The 20,370-nt window shown below is 40.7% G+C and overlaps 1 protein-coding gene across 2 annotated transcripts in view; it reads left to right on the top strand.

The window, feature by feature from the left end:
* The first annotated feature begins 16,793 nt into the window (after nt 1–16,793).
* LOC133385924 (immunoglobulin superfamily member 2-like) overlaps nt 16,794–20,370 on the top strand; it is a 29,325-nt gene continuing 25,748 nt past the window's right edge. The window contains exons 1-2 of one of the 2 annotated variants that reach the window (XM_061629508.1): nt 16,794–16,881; nt 19,572–19,949. In XM_061629508.1, the coding sequence (XP_061485492.1) occupies nt 16,836–16,881; nt 19,572–19,949 (424 nt within the window). In that variant the 5' untranslated portion in view covers nt 16,794–16,835. The remainder of the gene's footprint in view (nt 16,882–19,571; nt 19,950–20,370) is intronic. The other variant, XM_061629510.1, reaches the window with a different exon arrangement.

Raw genomic sequence — 20,370 nt, 5'->3', positions numbered from 1 at the left:
ATGTAAATGTATTCAAGCATAAAAGTGTCACTGAATAAAAAAAAGTATTCTGTGTGTAGTGTGCCAGGGTTGTTTATAGCTTTCCATGTTGTGGTGAATGTCAGTGATTTCTGACCCATCTAATAATAATACCTACATTTACACAGTGCTTTCAAGTGTTCAAAGTACTTCACATGCATTGTCTAATTGTCATCCTTACAACAACCCTGTAAGGCAAGGCATACTGCTGTGGAGAAGTGTTGTGGCTGAGAAAGAGGAGATTGCCTAAGGCCACCAAATGAGGGGATGATAATGATGACTGTTTATTGGATTAGTTGCTTGTTATCCAAAGGTCTTCACTTTTGTCCCATCATCCTTTGGGTGGATCCATTGCATGAGTCTTTCCTGGGGAATTGGCACCATGATAGCAGGAAGAATGATGGTTGCAAGGAAAAAACAACACAATTTGCTTCAGCCATGCAGTGCTACAGCAGCACTTCAGAGAAACCCACAAAAAAGCAGCTTTTATGATGATATCACAACGTACAAAGGGTGGCTCTATAGATGCTTGTGTCTCCAGAAGAGAGTTGTACTGCTGCTAGTGCAGCCCACCATAGTAAAAAAAAAAAAAGGCCTCCCCACCAGTCTAAGGCTGTGTACACGCCTAGGGCCAACACCAGAGGGCAACCAGGTTGAGCTGTGGCCTGAAAGCCCCTGTGACCTTAGGGTGGGAGGATAGCGCTCCCATTCTGTGATCTGCCACAGCATTGGGTCCTGCAGCCTGACCCTGCCATGGATTGCAGAGAGGGAGCTCCCAGGCACTCCCCTATACAGACAGTACAGGCTTCAGTAAGCCTGCATACATGCCCCACCTACCACTCCCATCAGCGTGAATGCCATGCCTGCTGTGCACACATGCCTGCCATCACCCAAGATGGCAGCAGGAGCTTCCCTGTCACCATCTTGGTTGATGGCATGCATGCTTTGCACTCACATCATTCACACGGCACAAGAGGTAGGTGGGGCACATGGGTGGGCTTATTAGCCCTGCACCACCTGTATCAGAGTACATGTGTTGGGTTACGGTGCTGTGGGCCCGGGGCAGGCTGGTGCCCATGGGCCCAATCATGCCTGGTGCTGGTTCTGTACACATCATACATTTAAAGCACCCCAAAGAATCCTGGGAAATGTAGCATGCTAAAGTGCTGGGAATTTTAGCTCTGTAAGGGGTGAACCACAGTTCCCAGAATTCTTTGGGGAAAGTCTGGAGCACGGCGCAGGGAGCATATCACCCCTGTGCTTTATCAATTCCACTGGCTTCCAATTTGTTTCCGGGCCCTATTCAAAGTGCTGGTTCTGATCTTTAAAGCCCTAAACGGCCTTGGACCAGTGTATTTAAGGGACCGTTTACGTCCATATGTTCCTACCCTGGATCTAAGATCATCAGCCTCTAGTCTCCTCTGCATGCTTGGAATGAAAGTTGTTAGACTGACAGGCACACGGGAGGGAGCCTTTTCAGCTGTGGCTCCCAAGCTTTGGAATACTCTACCCCAAGAAGCCCGCTCTGCTCCCTCCCTGTTGGTTTTCCGGAGACTTCTGAAAATGATCTTGTTCCAGAGAGCCTTTGGGAGGGACTGAAGGCACAGCCTGACACTGATTTTATGCCTTCTATGTTAATTTTTACCTCTGTAGTCCTTTCAGTACCATTCCTTATGTGTGTGTGTGTGTAGTATTGTATTTTAATTGCATTTTATGTATTTTAATTTATTTTAATTTTTTTGTGATCTTTATTGTGCACAATTTTTATTATGTACATGGTCGATGTTATTGTAAGCCACCCTGAGTGCCCTATTATAGGGTAGAAGGGCAGGATAGAAATATTTAAAATAAATAGATAAGTTATGTGCCTCAAATGTATGGCATGTACACAGCCTAAGCCTTGGAAAGGTAGGATGGAAATCTTATAAAATAAAAAAATTTAAATGGCAACATCACCATATTCTTTCTTGAACCTAACTCTAGTGGAGGCTGGTCCATTCGGGCGAATGAGGCACTGCCCCATTGACCTTAGTTTGCTTTCACTTGCCTGTCTTCTCACTTAACAACCAGTTGGGAGGTCACTGCCTGCCAGCTTCCTCTTCCTCAGTCTCAGTGTCGCCCGTGAAGAACTCAGCAGGGAGGAGGATTGGGACACAATGAAAATTAGTTGGCTCTGCCTGTAATTGGTTCTGGCTCCACCAGTGGCGTCACTAGGGGTGTGGGGGGGTGCAGACCACACCAGGTGACACCATCAGAGGGGGGTGACTCTCAGCTTTAATTTTTTAAAAAAATTAAGTTTCTAGGTGGTCCGGTTCTCAAGATATACATAAAAACATCAACCGCCCCTCAGTGGCATCACTAGGGGGGTGCAGGGGGTGTGGACCACACCAGGTGATACCATCAGAGGGGGGTGATTCTCAGCTTTAATTTTTTAAAAAATTAAATTTCTAGGTGGTCCGGTTCTCGAGATATACATAAAAACGTCAGCCGCCCCCATTAAATCTTTTTTTAAACTACAGTATAGCACTTCGTAGCTTTAACCCTGCCCGTTCAGGATTGCAGCCAATCAGTGAAGTGTTTGTTTGACCTGTGGCAGTGTCTAGTAAACCTCATTGCAAGGCCAGAAAATGGTGGTTCCCCCCCCCCGTTTATCTGAAAATCTCATAAATTGGGTAAGTATATATATTTCAGTTTTTTCCCCTCTTGTGTGTAGGAGTCAGATCCTGGGCAGTGTTTTCAAAACCTTCCCAATACTTGTTTTTTTGGGGTAAAAGCATTGCTAATCCCATATCTCCAGAGTAAATCCCATTGAATTCAATAGGATTTACTTTTGAGTAGACATGGTTATGAATGTGCTGAAAATCAATGGGACTTTGGAGTGAATGTAAAAAAGAATTGTATTTGTGTTCTCTTTCTGTCTCCCCCTCCTCCAGTCCTATTTTAAAGCAAGTAGGCAGGGCTTACTTAGGTATTACAGTTTTTATTCTGTAGGAAACGAATACTGGTTTTTTTTTTTAAACTAATACTGATTTTTCTGCAATGACCAACTGGTTTGACAATAAACTATTATATGGGCTGTATGTATTTATACATCTGCAGTGTGTGTGTGTAGTCTTTCCAACAACCCTGTGAGGTAGGGTTGGAAAACAAGGCAGCTCACAACAAGAAATAAAGCCATTTAAAATCAATAACCATAAAGCATGAATAAACAGTTGGAAAACAGCCTAAAGAGGCATGATTCTGAATTTTGGGTTAGGTGAATGAAGTTTATTTATTTATTATTTGATTTATATCCTGCCCTTCCTCCCAGTAGGATCCCAGGGCGGCAAACAAAAGCACTAAAAGCACTTTAAAACATCATAAAAACAGAGTTTAAAATATATTAAAACATCTTTGAAAATATTTTTTAAAAGCTTTAAAAAAGAAAAAAAGAAGAAAAGGCTTAAAAACATATTAAAAAGCAATTCCAACACAGACTCAGACTTGGATAAGGCACCAGGAGGGTAGTCACCCAGGGGATCTTAGTCCCTCTGCTTTTTTGGGAGCAGGGTCCCTATGTCTCCAAGTATCCTACAGTCAGCATGAAAAGGGAGTGTGTTAGTCACTGAGAAGAGTCTTCTAATATGCTTCCTTGCCTTTTCTGTAGATTGGAGCCAATCAGAGTGAAAGGAGGTGAGTCAGCCACTGAGAAGACTCTTCTCAGTTGCTAACGCTCTCCACTTTCATGCTGATTGGCTCCTAGAGATGTTTGTTGTTGTGAGAGAATGCATTAACAAAGATCTCATTCTTAACCCAGGAGCAAAAAAGGGTGTATGTGGCTGTAACTATCATGAAGGGACCCTGCAGCTCTGAATTTTCTACTAAACAACTGATAAATACCTATGTAACTTTGTGTCTGGAGACTTATTATTAAGAATCACTTTCCATAATTGTAAGGAGGTGTGTCTGCATGCATGCATCCCAGGAACCTAAATGAGGGGAGAGAGCAGCATAGGGACATAAGCAGGTGTCTTATTCCAGGGGTTCCCAAACTTTTCTTCTACATAGACCACTTGAAAATCGCTGAGGGTCTGAAAGTATCTGAAAATTTACTATGGGCATATGCAAGATAATTAACTCCCATTAGTGATAAGAGCAAGAATTTGGGCTGTGTGTATGATATTGTAATTTAAAGGTGTAATTTTAATTTTGCTAGTTGTTTATGTCACTACTATTGCCATTACATTCAGTGATATATGGGAATTACGATTTACGAGTAACATTAGTACAAAAAATATTACTAAGGATTCTGTATGGTCTGATACGGGAGGAGGTCCATGGGGGTGACACCATGAGTTACCGCACCAGGTGACATCAACCCTAGTGACGCCACTGGGCTCCACCCACTTTTGGTCTCCCTGCCCTCTGCCGTTTTGTTGTTGTTATGTGCCTGCAAGTCAATTACGACTTATGGCGACCCTATGAATCAGTGACCTCCAATAGCATCTGTCATGAACCACCCTGAGCTGACTCTGTTCCTAGGGTTTTCATGGTAAGAGGTATTCAGAGGTAGTTTACCATTGTCTTCCTCTGAGTTTGGATGCATCTTAGTCTGGTGTCTCAGCTTTGACCATTCCACCTTGAGAGCCCCTGCTAGGAGTCTGGCCTCTTGGTCTAGACTCCTGACAGCATTGCTCTCAGCTTCTTCAACATTCTCAAACCCCCTCACCACGTTAAGGTGTGCATCCTAGAGGGGCCCTCTGCTAGTCTCTAGCTCAGCAATCTTTTAATTCAATTCCTCTTATCTTCACACTGATTAGCCAGTTGTTGTTACTGAGAGGGTATAAAGGGCTTTTTAAACAATCAATTTCTTATTAAGAACTTCCAAACTTTTAAGTGTAATGCTAATGAGAGGTGACGCTGAGAAATAAATATTTAATTATTATACCCCTAGAGGGCGCTAAAGTAATACTTGTAATTTATCACTAGTTATGCTGAATAGAGAAACAGAAAACTAGAGCTCAAATAATCAATATTAGTAGACACATCAAATAATAGTCTTGAGACCCTATTTAATTTATGCTTTTTGGAGGGCTGCTTACTTTCTATTAAACACTTCATTTTTTTTTCTTATTTCCTGCTAGTGTGTCCAGATGCAAAAAAGAAAAGGACTCCTGTCCCTTTAATAGTTGTTTGACAGGAGAAATGCAGCAGCTTTTTCTTACCCCTTCAAGACAAGCAGCTTCTGCAGGATTTCTCCTATGGGTGACCTGCCCTTTTCATCATCAGATCTCCCAGTTTTCTCCTGTCCCATTAATTCTAGGATACTAATGTCGATCTACTATCAAGTTTTGTAAAGCATAAACTTCTCTTCTGTTCAGTTGGCTAGCCTTGCAAGCACTGCTGAATATTTTGGTCCTCCATTTCTTCTTAAAAGAGAGGTTTTGTGAAAGGTGTCAAAGACAGGCATTGTACAGTTCATGATTTATATTTCCACAAATCATGAGGATGATTTGTGTATTGGCAAAAACTGAACTTCCAGAGTTTCTGCTTACTCTCATCTTTATAATGAATAAGAGATGTTCTCTTGTGGATCAGGAATTGGTTAAGTATGAGGACGCAGAGAGTAAGAATAAATGGACAGTTCTCCCAATAAAGGTATGTGGAAAGTGGGATCCCCCAGGGATCCCTACTGGGACCTATGCTGTTTAACTTGTTCGTAAACTATTTAGAATTAGGGGGTGAGCAGTGAGGTGGTCAAGTTTGCTGGTGATACTAAATTGTTCAGGGATGTTAAAATAAAAAGAGATTGTGAAGACCTCTGAAAGGACTTCTCCAAACTGAGCAAATGGGTGGAAAAAGACAAATACAATTTAATGTAAGCTAGTGTAAAGTGATGCATGTCAGGGCAAAAATCTTAATTTCAAATATACACTCATGGGGTCTGAACAGGCAGTGAGTGATCAGGAACAAGACCTTGGGAGCGTAGTGATAGCTTAATGAAAATGTCCACCTAGTGTGCATCAGCTGTGAAAAAGGCAAATTCCATGCTAGAAACCATTAGGAAAGGACTTGAAAATACAATTGCCGATATCGTAATGTTGTTATATAAATCTGTGGTGTGACCATATTTGGGATATTGTGTACAGTTCTGATCACCTCACTTCAAAATGGATATTGTAGAGCTGGAAAAGGTTCAGAAAATGGCAACCAGAATTATCAAGGGGATGGAGCAACTCTGCTATGAGGAAAGAATGCAACTTTGGGGGCTTTTTGTTTAGAGAAAAGGCAAGTATGAGGTGATATGATAAAGTGTCTAAAATTATCCATGGTGTGGAGAAAGTGGATAGAGAAAAGTTTTTCTCTCATAACACTAGTACTCATGGACATTCAATGAACCTGAAGATTCAGGAGAGGTAAAAGAAAGTACTTCTTCACACAGTGCATAGTTCAGTGATGGTCACCAACCTGGACAGCTTTTAAAGAGGATTAGACAAATTTATGGTAAGGCTATCAAAGGCTACTAGCTACGATGGCTATGCTCTGCCTCCACAGTCAGAGGCAGTACGCTTCTGAATGCCAGGTGCTGGAAACCAAAGGACTGTAAGAGTGTTCTTGTGCTCAGGTTCTGCTTGTGCATTTCCCATGGGCACCTGGTTGGCCACTGTGATAACAGGATGCTGGACTAGATGGACCATTGGCCTGATCTAGCAGGCTCTTCATATGTTCTTATAATAGGAAAATCATGTAAATAATATTTCCTGATGGAGTATCTATCTACAGCAGCCTTTCCCGACCAGTGTGCCTCCAGATGTTGTTGGACCACAATTCCCATCTTTCCTGACCGTCGGCAATGCTGGCTGAGACTGATGGGAGTTGTAGTCCAACAACATCTGGAGGCACACTGGTTGGGAAAGGCTGAACAGCATCCCTATGGGCTTCTGAGCCATTTTTAGCAGAACTGCTTTAAAAAAAACTCTCACCTCATAAGAATCAAGGAGTGAGTTGGGAAATAGGAAAGAAATATGTGTGGATAAACTTGGCGCTGAGATTTTCAGAAAATTCCATTCCTACACTTAATCTGCCCCATTTCTGATTGAAAATTAATAACAATCTGAAAGGCCCAAAACAGCATCTATCACAATGCCCTCAACTGTTTTATTATCCCACGGTAGAAATTGCATCTGCCTTGTGTAGAAGAAATAGGGTTCCTATCTCACGTTTCAGTTAATAATACACTCTTCAGCCACTATAAAACACCTATAGGTTATAAAGGTCAAATTCGCTTTTAAAATATTAAATAGTAAAATAATACATTCCAATACAATTATCAATGTTTCACTGAACCTTTTTAACAATCAGTCTCTCTTTTCTCAGTTTATAATGTCCTATCCCTAAAGAAATGGGAGGGGGGGAACCAAAGAAAACATAATAATACACAACCCGAAAAACAAAGGATTGAAGTCTGCAGGAAGGGGCATAGCAAATAAATTGATAACAGAGATTTAGAGTGCCTGACAATGAAGCTTTAAAAATGACTATAAACATCATGCAGCTCATAATAGCACTGCAGGAATGCAGGGGCTGTTAGTATGATGCTGGATTTGTACAATCATCAGCATAGAAAGCTGTCATTTGCTCTTGTCCCAAAAGCACTATACAAATATATGATTCTGTCACGCAAGATTATTAGTTCTTGTTTTTTCCATTGCCAATACAGAATTCCATTCTGTATTCCTAGAGTTAAAGACCCAAAGTTCAACCAATTATTAACACTATCTGACAGACAGTAGGTCAAAAACCCATCACTAGGGCATAGGTATTTAATTGCTAAAGACAGTGCTAAAGGTGTGTTAGCTGTGGGACAGAGCTGCATCCTAATCTGCCTCTGCTTTTGTGATGGAGTAGTTAAGGAGTGTCTAAGTGCACTCAAAATAGAAAATCACGGGGGAGGGGGTTGCAAGTACCTGAATATTGTAGATGCAGTTTGTATGTATATGGAAGTTAGTCATGAGGTCATTCAGCCTACTTGTGAATAAACTTGCATTTTTATGTTAAAAGAAATAGGATATTAATCAAACATTTTCCCAAAAACAATGTTGTGGCACCATTATTTCTATTATAAAAAAGTTCAGAATCCAAACCAGGGCTATGATAGCCTTGGATAAGTCAGCCAATCAGCAGATAGCAAATGCCACCCTCATAAAATGGGGGGAAGGGTTATATCCTGTCAACCTCTGGTTTTCATTCCAAAAAGTCTTAAACAGGTTCCATTCAGATTCAAATATATTAACCCTTTATTTTCCCTTTCTAACCCAAATAATCTATGTATTACTCAAAGTAGCTAAATCCCATAACTTTTTATTAATAAGCAAAAATGCACCAAAAATGCACATAGTAACATAACATTACAGTAGCATAAATCATACAAGAGTGAATAGAAAGGAAAGGGTTACCCCAAAAAATTCCCAACCCCTTTTCTGACCTGATGCAAATAAGAGCCAGACAAACAGGGAGAGGAAACTAGGGTTCAAATCCCCATTGAACCATGAAGCTCACATTTTATTTATTTGTTTGTTTGTTTGTTTATAACAATTGTTTATAGACTGTCCCCTCAAATAAAATATCTAGGTGGTGTACAACAAAATATCCAAGTACAATAAAACATAAAATACCATACAAACAATACATAATAATTATTAAAATGACTGGCTCATCTTAACATTTGAACAACTGGATACAGTAGGCCACTTATAAAAAAGGGCCTTCAAGACATCCCTGAGAATTAGCAGCAAGGATGCCTAACGAATCTAGACTTCTAGTTGAGGATAATTGGGCTTCTGAAACACAGGGAACACTTGTTGATCTTGGATCAGTCACTGTCTTTCAGACTAATCCATCTCGAAGGGTGGTTTTGAGGATAAAATGGAAAAAGACCAAGTTCACCACCCTAAGCTCCATGAAAGAAGGGAGGGATATAAATGTCATAAATCAACAAACATGCACACAGTAGTCTTTTCTACCCAATCTGCATTTTAGTTTTCAAGTACACAACATTTTTTAAGTCACTTGCATTTGTCTCTGTCCTTTAAGGGACTCACTTTTCTTCTGACCTTTGATGAAATCCAGAAAACAGGGCTTGGTTTACAATCTGCACTCCAGTTTCAAGTTACTGAAATGGCACCAACACAAAAACATTATTTAAATTACTACTTATTTCAGCAGGTAGTTTTGCAACCCTTATCCAGGCAAAGCAAACCCTTCATAATGGTGATGACCTTCCTCCAACCCAATATTCCTCTCACAAATCCATGCAATTCAAACAATCTTGTGCACTTTAACCAGAACATGGGTTAGGTTGGAGAGGGAAGTGTATTAATTCCCAAAGTGTATTGGTCCCAGGCTATGGTCTGAAGCCACATGAGGCCACCACCTTGCTGAAGCTAAGCAGGTTTGGGTCTGGTCAGTGCCTGGATGGGAGACTACCTGGGAACCACATGTATGCAGCCTTGGGTTCCATGGTGAAAGAAAGGTGGGGTATAAATGTAACAAATAAAGAAATAAATCCAAACACTCTATCTTGTGCCATTCAGTGCTATCTGAATGAACCAATCTGTGTGACCAGTATTAGCAATTAAGGGGGACAGGAAACTGCAACAGAAAAAGAAAAACATTCCGTATCTATCTATTAAACTTAATGAGAAAGCAGTGTTAGACTCCCAGGGAATCTTAATATGACTGTCCATAATTGTAATTCCTACCCTGTGAACACAGCTTTAAAAAAACAGTTGTCATTATACCCATAACAACCTACCTTTCTTGCTTGCAAACCTTTGGTGAACATAGGAGGGGGGAAAGGAATTTTGCCTGTCTGACAATATTTTTTGTGGGTTGTTACAAAAGTGCCAGGAAGCTTTCTTGTTCTACACTGCAGTGCTACTATTCCTTCAGCAAAGGAGTCTCAAAGGCTTATCAAGGGAGAAGGCAGTTGAGGAGTTTTATAAGGCATGGCAGTAAAAGTTAATTGAATCAAAATTCTATTTCTGGAGCATGGACTCTAATGAGGTAATAGATACTGCAGGGCAGGCTCTCACTTCCTCCATTAAGACTCCTTGTGCTAAAGGAATCTATGGGGAGAAACAGTAGTTTTGTATACAAGAGGAAGAGAAACAAAATGGACAGCCTCCAAGAATTCTCTCATTGACAGGCCCCTAGAAACCAGCCTGTGCCAAGATCTAAACCAGATGGTTTAGTATGTCATGAAAGTGGCACTGCATTCAACCAGTGTGTAAACACCAAGGGCCAGGCGATCTGCATGTATTTTTGTAAGCATCTGTCAAAACGGCAACCAGCTTCTACTTTGATGTGAGTAGAACTGGGAAAACTTAGTTACCGAATTATCATTGCAAGCATGCCTCTTTCACCTAAACTGGAACTCTTTGAGAATTCTTCACAACTGCTGGTCTTGTTCAGATCAGCTGTGGAGTGATAGCATGTCCAGACTCAAAAGTAAAAGGATTGCAGTCCCTGAACTACTTTGTCATAGAAAGAGGAATGTTAGATGCTATTATTGTTATCATTATTATTATTCTGTGTGTGGTTTCATTGATGTTAACTCTGCTGTTCTTACTATATTTTGATGTTTGTAATGTTTAGCTTTGCTTTAATCTTGTACAGTAGGGCCCCGCTTATATGGTGGGTTCCGTTCTGGACCCCCGCCGTAAAGTGGAAAACACCATAAAGCGGAACCCCATTGACTTTAATGGGCTGCGTCGCGTGAAAATGACACGAAAATGGCGCAAAACATCGCAAAAGGGGAAAAAACCCTTTAAAATGGAAAACGAAAGCCGCCGTATCAGTGGAACGCCATAAAGCGGGGCCCTACTGTATGGCTGTTTTAATTATTCTTCTTGTTAGGCTGGCCCAGGTTCCAAATTGGAGGAGGGGCAGGATATAAAAGTTTTGTATGAATGAATAAATACATTTTATATCAGGTGAGTGAGTCCCTCTAAACAATTTCAGTATATGCTTCAGAGCAGCTGAGATATGGAATGTTGGGAAGTCAATCGGGTGGGGGGAGGGGAGAGTAAACTGGCTTCTCAAGCCCTTGACAGTTTATAGTGAATATCCTGGAGGAATTATGATTGGGGGAAGCTTGCCTTAAAGTCTGGCTCCTTCAATGGAACACTGTAGCCTCTCACTTGATGTCCAGGTCACTCCTGGACTCTGGGGTCATGACATTCCTGTTGGTTGGCTGCAGCCCTGAATAGGAGCACTTTTCTTGGAGGCTGATGGTACACTGAATCTTTTAGTTGCAAGTCTCACTGGAACCCCTGATGATCAAATGCTGGAGACAAGCAATAAGGAATGGATATCACTTTCATTCCATACTTGGAGACTTCCAAAGGAATTTAGCTAGCCACTATTGGAATCAAAACACTGGACTAGGTGGACCTCGGATGAAATGTTATTTTCAAATGAAGTTGAAACTGCAAGGAATAAAAAAGGAAGGGCATCACATAACAGCAACATAAGGTGACCAATTAAGAAAAGGGTAAATTTAACTCACTGGTGTATAGACCTTGGCATATAAATATGTAATTTTAAGAACTGGTGCCTATTTTGCTTGTTTTTCTCTTTCTTCCTCATAACTTCTTCCTTTTGTGTCATGTCCTATAGGCAGCCTGAAAGCAGGGACTATCTTCTTTTTTATTGATCTGTAAAGCATTCTGTTTGTTTTTTTAATTGAAAAGCAGGGTAAAAATGCAGTAAGTAGATAGATATGGGGAGTGGGGAGAGAGACTGTAACAGCAAAACAGAGTGAAGAAGGCTCACTAACTATTGAAAGAGTTTGGATGTTTAGGAATGCAATCCTCTACCCACTTACCTACTTTTGAGTAGACATATTTAGCATTACATTCTGTTAAGGCAGTGGTGGGGACCATGATCCTCCAGATGATGTTGGACTCCAGTTCCATCAGCCCCAGCCAGGCTTGCCAATGGTCAGGAATAGTGAGAGCTGTAGCCACCTGCATGGCCACAGGCAGTGGTGTGCTGGAGCCGGCTTGTATGGGCTCGCGAGAGCCAATTGTTAAAGTTTCGAGAATTTTGCGAGACGTTTGTCAACAGAGGGAGCAGGGGAAGTCTTCTGCTCCTCTGATTGGTGGACGAAAGACATGTGCCAGAAGCATGGGCTTCTGGGCAGAGCTTAGAAAAGTTACTTGTTTGAACTGCAACTCCCATCAGCCCAATCCAGTGGCCATGCTGGTTGGGGCTGATGGGAGTTGTAGTTAGGGTTGCCATATTGCCCGGTTAGCCAGGTTTTACCTGGATTCTTTGCATGCCACCTGGTGCCCATTTAGCCCCTTAGGTTGCCTGGATTCTCAGCTTTAATTTTAAAAAAAAGTTTCTAGGTGGTCCGGTTCTCGAGATATACATAAAAATGTCAGCTGCCACCCCCTGACTGTTAAATCTTTTTTTAAAACAAATCTGTCCTGTATAGCACTTCGTAGCTCAGTCTAACCCCGCCCATTCAGGATTGCAGCCAATCAGTGTGAAGCCAGTTTGGCTGACCTGGGCAGTGTCTAGAAAACCTCATTGCAATGCCAGAAAATGGTGCCCCCCCCCCGTTTATCTGAAAATCTCATAAATTGGGTAAGTATATACATTTCAGTTTGTTTTCCTCTTGTGTGCAGGAGTCAGATCCTGGGCAGTGTTTTCAAAACCTTCCTAATACTTGCTTTTGTGGGAGTAAAAGCATGCTAATCCCATATGCCCAGAGTAAATCCCATTGAATTCAATAGGACTTACTTTTGAGTAGACATGGTTATGAATGTGCTGTAAATTAATGGGACTTTGGAGTGAATGTAAAAAAGAATTGTGTTTGTGTTCTAACTCTTTCTGTGTCTCTCCAGTCCTATTTTAAAGCAAGTAGGCAGGTATTACAGTTTTTATTCTGTAGGAAACGAATACTGTTTTTTTTAAAACTAATACTGATTTTTCTGCAATGACCAACTGGTTTGACAATAAACTATTATACGGGCTGTATGTATTTATACATCTGCAGTGTGTGTGTGTGTATGGAGTCTTTCCAACAACCCTGTGAGGTAGGGTTGGGAAACCAAGGCAACTCACAATAAGAAATAAATCCTTTTAAAATCCAATAACCATAAAGCAAGAATAAACAGTTGGAAAACAGTCTAAAGAGGCATGATTCTGAATTTTGGGTTGGGTGAATGAAGTTTATTTATTTATTATTTGATTTATATCCCGCCCTTCCTCCCAGTAGGAGCCCAGGGCGGCAAACAAAAGCACTAAAAGCACTTTAAAACATCATAAAAACAGACTTTAAAATATATTACAACATCTTTGAAAATATTTTTTTAAAGCTTTAAAAAGACATCTTTTTTTAAAAAAAGAAAAGGCTTAAAAACATTAAAAAGCAATTCCAACACAGACTCAGACTGGGATAAGGTCTCAACTTAAAAGAACAAGTTGAAAAAACAAGTTCCTTACCACTTGAGGCTGTAGTTCTCTGCACACTTCCCAGTTTGAGTAAGCTCCATTGAATACATTGGGACTTGCTTCTGAGTAAACTAACATCGGATTGCACTATAAATATATTTACAGATTGTGTAATTCATAAACATATTTGATAGTCATGTTTATATAAATATTTCTTCATACTGTGTCCCAAGACTCCCAATAAGTATTTGATTTCACACTATGGTTGTAGATGATTTTTTCCTCTACACTTTAAGTGTGCCCTTCTTCCTAGGGGTGGTCATGGTTCTCCGTTGTTTTCATCTTGAGGGGAGGATAGGCTGAGAGATGGTGAGTAGCGCATTTAAGGTCTCTTCACCTCCCCCCCTTTTTTATTTGTATTTATTTTATATTTCTCCAATATCTTCCCCTGGCTGTTTTTATGTATTTTAAATATTTTTAGATTAAATAAATAGGAAATCATAATTGTGAACCTCCCTAAAAGCAATTTACCTATCCTTATGTTTTGGCAAAGTGATGGTGTGAAGGCATGCTGGTAGAACAAGAGACCATGTTTGAGGCATGTTATAAGGTGTTTGAGGACTTTGTCACACATTACTTTTTGAGCCCTGTAGATTCATGTTGGAAAGAACACGTGCACGTACTGAATGTTGGCTTGGGTGCTGTTTTTTCAGTCTACGCTGCATGCGTAGGGAAGGTGATACATCATCTGGCAGCTAGCTTCATAACGTGAGAATGAAAAACATTTGGATCACCATTCACTGGTTTACTTTTCTCACTATTGAGACCACTTCATTTATTACTTTTTCATACACGGAAATTTAATCTTTGTATAGGAAAAAGTATTTTGTAAAATATGAAGGACAGTGGCTGCCCAGTCAGTATAACCACTGTACAAGATCTACTCAGCCACTGTAATTACCTTTCTGTTTTGAGTGCCCTTTTGTCTGGGTCTTGGTTCAGGTGTGCGTCCCACTTTGATATGCTTATGGAAGGGGTGTGCAAGTAGTGCCCCCCCCAAGTGTGGAGGCTTGGACAAACATTGTGTTATGGAAAACCAAAGTCTGTGTGAAAGTACATATTTGGGAATGCCATCAGTGTAATCCTAAACACACTTAATAATTAATATCGAACTTGCACGTCACAAAATATTTTACGGTCATGTCCATAAGCACCAGGAGGGTAGTCGCCCAGGGGGTCTTAGTCCCTCTGCTTTTTTGGGAGCAGGGTCCCTATGTCTCCAAGCATCCTACAATCAGCATGAAAAGGGAGTGTGTTAGTCACTGAGAAGAGTCTTCTAATATGCTTCCTTGCCTTTCCTGCTGATTGGAGCCAATCAGAGTGAAAGGAGGTGAGTCAGCAACTGAGAAGACTCTTCTCAGTTGCTAACGCTCTCTACTTACATGCTGATTGGCTCCTAGAGATATTTGTTGTTGTGAGAGAATGCATTAACAAAGATCTCATTCTTAATCCAGGAGCAAAAAAGGGTGTACGTGGCTGCAACTATCATGAAGGGACTCTGCACTTCTGAATTTTCTACCAAACAACTGATAAATACCTATGCAATTTTGTGTCTGGAGACTTATTATTAAGAATCACTTTCCATGATTGTAAGGAGGTATATCCACGCGCATGCATCCCGGGCACCTAAATGAGGGGTGAGAGCAGCATAGGGACATAAGCAGATGTCCTGTACCAGGGGTTCCCAAACTTTTCTTCTACATAGACCACTTGAAGATTGCTAAGGGTCTGAAAGTATCTGAAAATATACTATGGGCATATGCAAGATAATTAACTCCCATTAGTGATAAGAGCAAGAATGTATAATTATTATTTTAATTAAAACAAGAGGCTTATCAGTACTTTGAAGAGGTTGTTGTTGTTATGTGCCTCCAAGTCGACTATGACTTATGGCAACCCTATGAATCAGCGACCTCCAAGAGCATGTGCCATGTACCACCCTGTTCCGATCTTGTAAGTTCAGGTCTGTGGCTTCCTTTATGGAATCAATCCATCTCTTGTTTGGTCTTCCTTTTTTTCTACTCCCTTCTGTTTTTCCCAGCATCATTGTCTTTTCTAGTGAATCATGTCTTCTCATTATGTGTCCAAAGTATGACAACCTCAGTTTCATCATTTTAGCTTCTAGTGACAGTTCTGGTTTAATTTGTTCTAACACCCAATTATTTGTCTTTTTTGCAGTCCATGGTATGCACAAAGCACTCCTTGAACACCACATTTCAAATGAGTTGATTTTTCTCTTATCCGCCTTTTTCACTGTTCAACTTTCACATCCAGACATAGAGATCATGAATAACATGGTCTTAATGATCCTGACTTTAGTGTTCAGTGATACATCTTTGCATTTGAGGACCTTTTCTAGTTCTCTCATAACTGCCCACCCCAGTCCTAGCCTTCTTCTGATTTCTTGACTATTGTCTCCATTTTGGTTAATGACTGTGCCGAGGTATTGATAATCCTTGACAAGTTCAATGTCCTCATTATCAACTTTGAAGTTACATAAATCTTCTGTTATCATTACTTTAGTCTTCTTGATGTTCAGCTGTAGTCCTGCTTTTGTGCTTTCGTCTTTAACTTTCATCAGCATTCATTTCAGATCATTACTGGTTTCTGGTAAGAGTATGGTATCATCTACATATCTTAAATTACTGACATTTCTCCCTCAATTTTCACACCTCCTCATCTTGGGCCAATCTCGCTTTCCATATGATGTGTTCTGCATATAGATTAAACAAATAGGATGATACAATACACCCCTGTCTCACACCCTTTCCAATGGGGAACCAATTGGTTTCTCCATATTCTGTCCTTACAGTAGCCTCTTGTCCAGAATATAGGTTGTGCATCAGAACAGTCAGATACTGTGGTACCCCCATTTCTTTTAAAACTGTTCCATAGTTTTTTGTTATCTACACAATCAAAGACTTTGCTGTAATCTGTAAAGCACAGGGTGATTTTCTTCTGAAATACCTTGGTCCATTCCATTATCCAGAGTATGCTTGCAATATGATCTCTGGTGCCTCTTCCCTTTCTAAATCCAGCTTGGATTTTTTTTCCCGGAGAGCCGGTTGTTAAATATTTACCAGCACACCACTGGCCACAGGTTCCCCATCCCTGCTGTATGTTAATGTACATGGACTCATGTGTGTGTTTCTGAGAAAAGTTGCATCTTCGGTTTGTCTTCTGTGAAAGAGAGGAAACCACAGCAAGAGGCAACAGACAGCTTCCCCTCCGCTATTGAGGTAATGTTAGTTGCTAGAGCTCAACTAGAGAAGAGACATTTCTTCCTTGCAGAGGAAGAAAGTCTATTTTAACTAATGGGACCCACTCAGTGCTTGACAGCTGTGCTCCTCCTGCTCCTTGGTGAGTTTCATATAATATTTTTAGTTTTCATAAGAATATAACAGGGATGAATGGAGGAGCCTGTGGCCCTCCAAGTGTGTTGGGCTCCAACTCCCTTCATCCCTGACCATTGACCATGCTGGCTGGGGCTGATGGGAGTTGGAGTCCATCAATATTTGGAGGGTCACAAACTTCTTACCCTTGGAATCCAAGAACTGTCTTGGTATATTAGAGCTATGTCAGTCTACTCCAACAGTCTGTCTTGCATCCAGGTGGCCACTGACACTTTGGATGCTCACAGTTAGAGCATGAATGTGATGGCTTTCCCCAGTCATTTGCCTCTAGCATATGTTATTCAAGTGTACTCCTCCCCACACTGTGAAGATTTAATTCATCTGGCACAGCTAACAGACACTGAAAGACCTAGGGCTATGTTCAACTAGATCCTACTCAGAGTAGATCCAATTAAATTATTGAACCTAAGTTAGTCATGTCCATTAACCTCAACGAGTCTATTCTAAGTAGGACTGGCATTAGATATCACCCCTATTCTCCATAGATTTCTCTCCTGTTTGGATTGGTGGTGAATCATGCTGCATCTGAGGAGCACTTCTTACCCTGTCACTTGTACTCACCTCTTCAGCAGCTTCAGAATGAATGGCAGCACCACAATTGGCTGTGTGCAATGAATTCCCAATCTACAGTTGCTTGCTTGTTTCATAATGAACATCAGGATCTGGTGATCCTTTTCATCTTTAGTGAATCCTACTCTATGCTGCTGGTTGCTCTTGTGTCTCCTCTTCGTAATGTTCCATAGATTACATACATATTTTCGTTCTTGGAAATAGCATTATTATTATTACTGTTAAGTGTAAGGGGGGAAATAACAGCATCTTTTTGCATCCTATTAAAGGGCCACTTGAGAAGAGAGTAGCATGGGCAACATATTGTTTTTTGTATTGGGATTTCAAGTTCTGCAAGATTTTCTTTTCTATATCACCCAAGAATTTCCATTGCTTTTCAGCACCCTTGGAGATAAATCTAGTCTTTGATGTTACTATATTTAACGCTAGGGAGGGGAATTGCCACTTTGCTTGTCTAGTGAACCATCTATCTTAAAATGATCTACTTAACTTTAATCCTGAATTTACAGGTTCTGTTGTTCTGAGTCAAAATCCATTTGCATTCACAAAATCAGTTAGTCCGGAGATGTATTGGGCTAGTTCTGGGAAAACATCTAGAGAAGGTGTGGTGAACTCATAACCTAGAACAGGCTGATAAAAACGTTTCTAGTGTCCCACCAGCTCCCAACGTACTCCCATTATAGCACTGGGGTGATTTCTCCACTGCAGCACTAAGCCAACAGAAGATGATTGAACCTCTCCTCTCAGCTCAGTGCTGCACTGGGGATGAGTATGGTGTGAGTGTACTTTCTCTGTTCATGCATGCATGTGGACATTTGGTCTGCATCTGTGAGTTTGTGTGTGCAGTGAGTGCATGCATGCTGCCACACAGCCCTTGGAGGACTGGTTAACCTAGAATGTAGCCCTCAGGTTGAAAAAAGTTAGCTACCCTGATCTAAAGTTATTAGCTCTCATAATAATTCTCAAAGACTAGAGTGTCCCTTTTTAACTAAGTTGCTGCTAAAATTTATTAATACTTCAGTAATTCCTACAGCTGGTTGTCTGCAACTAGCATGCTAACATAATATTGTCTTTGAATAAGTTTTGATGTCAGATTTTGCATCAATTGACCTGGCTTTTGGAATTATTTCTATGGATACAAGCATGTAATAACACAGAGTAATATCCAGCATTAGTCCTACTGAGTATGACTAACATTGGATGTCCCCATTCTGTTAGACTATTAGTCCAGTGCTGTTAGCAAAATTTAGACCCATCCTGGACATTTAGAATAAAAAGCTGAAAATTGCATGGTGTGTTCATTTGACAGCAATGATAAACATCTAGGGCCTTTTCTGTAGTGGCCCCCGAACTGTGGAACAGCCTCCCCGAAGAAGTACACCTGGCGCCTACGCTTCTATCTTTTCGGCGCCAGGTTAAGACCTGGCTATGCTCCCAGGCATTTTAAGCGTTTATGTTATAATTTAATTTTTTAATTTTTTATTTTTTTCTTTAGTTGCTGCTTGTGTTTATTGTTTGTTGTCTGATTTTATTGTTGATATTTTGTATTTTAACCTTTTTGTACACCGCCCAGAGAGCCACTCGCTATGGGCGGTCTATAAATGAAACAAACAAACAAACAAATAAATAAATAAATAAATTTTATAAGCTCAGCTTTTTGTCCAAGAAGAGCCTGCTGGATCAGACCAATGGTCTGGTCCAGCATCCTGCTCTCACAATGGCCGATTGGATGCCTATGGAAAGCCTGCAAGCAGCACCAGAATTTGAAGCCCAAATATAGGGAATCATGAAGACCAGATGTTTAAAAAGAAAAAGGGAGGAAATTAAAGAAATCAAAACACAGCATTATGTCTTAAACATAATTATTGCATCAAGCTGGTAGGGTTTGTGCATTGTGGCATGAGACTAATGAACATTAAAAATTTGCCAGTTTTGTCTTTCAGACACTGTAAGTGTACTTTGTTCAAAATAAAACTTGTTTGTTTTTTTCAAAGCTAGGTTCTGGAAGAATTTGCTTTATTATAATTCAGTTAACTAACTCCCCTGTCATTTTATAATTGTGTGCAGATCTCTGTGCAGGAAAAAGGATGGTGTCCATTCAGAAGGGACTTCTTTATCGAGCAAGAGGCTACCACATCACCATCTGGTGTAATGTCAGTGGCTATCAGGGATCACAGGAGCAGAATTTCCGTTGGTCCATTTATTTGCCATCTGCCCCACAGAGAGAACTGCAGATTATCAGCACTGATGACAACTCCTTTCCTTATGCTATCTACTCTCAACGTGTCAGAAGTAGGGAGATCTACTTAGAAAGAATCCAAGGAGATTCTGTTCTGCTGCACATCTCTGAGCTCAAAGACGAGGATGCTGGTGAATATGAGTGTCACACACCCAACACAGATGATACTTATCTTGGGACTTACAGTGCCAAAATGCATCTTTCTGGTATGATAGGTTGCCTATTCCAATTATTTTCAGGTCATTTAGTAGTTACCTATTCAATCTTTGGCCCATCAAGCTGATTGCACAGCCCATCAGATACTTATTACAGCTTATCAAGAATTTGACTACCCCACCAGTTGTTGCCATTCCAGGCAAACAGCAAAAACGGAAGCTGGTAATGGTCTGCCTTCAAATCGATTCTGACTTATGGCGACCCTATGAATAGGGTTTTCATGGTAATCAGTATTCAGAGGGGGTTTACCATTGCCTTCCTCTGAGGCTGAGAGGCAATGACTGGCCCAAGGTCACCCAATGAGCTTCATGGCTGTGTGGGGATTCAAACCCTGGTCTCCTAGGTCATAGTCCAACACCTTAACCACTACACCACACTGGCTCTCAAGCTGCTAATAGGACACCACTATAC

The sequence above is a fragment of the Rhineura floridana genome, chromosome 5, assembly GCF_030035675.1.
Source record: "Rhineura floridana isolate rRhiFlo1 chromosome 5, rRhiFlo1.hap2, whole genome shotgun sequence".
Taxonomy (NCBI): domain Eukaryota; kingdom Metazoa; phylum Chordata; class Lepidosauria; order Squamata; family Rhineuridae; genus Rhineura; species Rhineura floridana.
The sequence above is the reverse complement of the archived record's forward strand: the minus strand, read 5'-3'. Positions and strand labels throughout refer to the sequence as shown.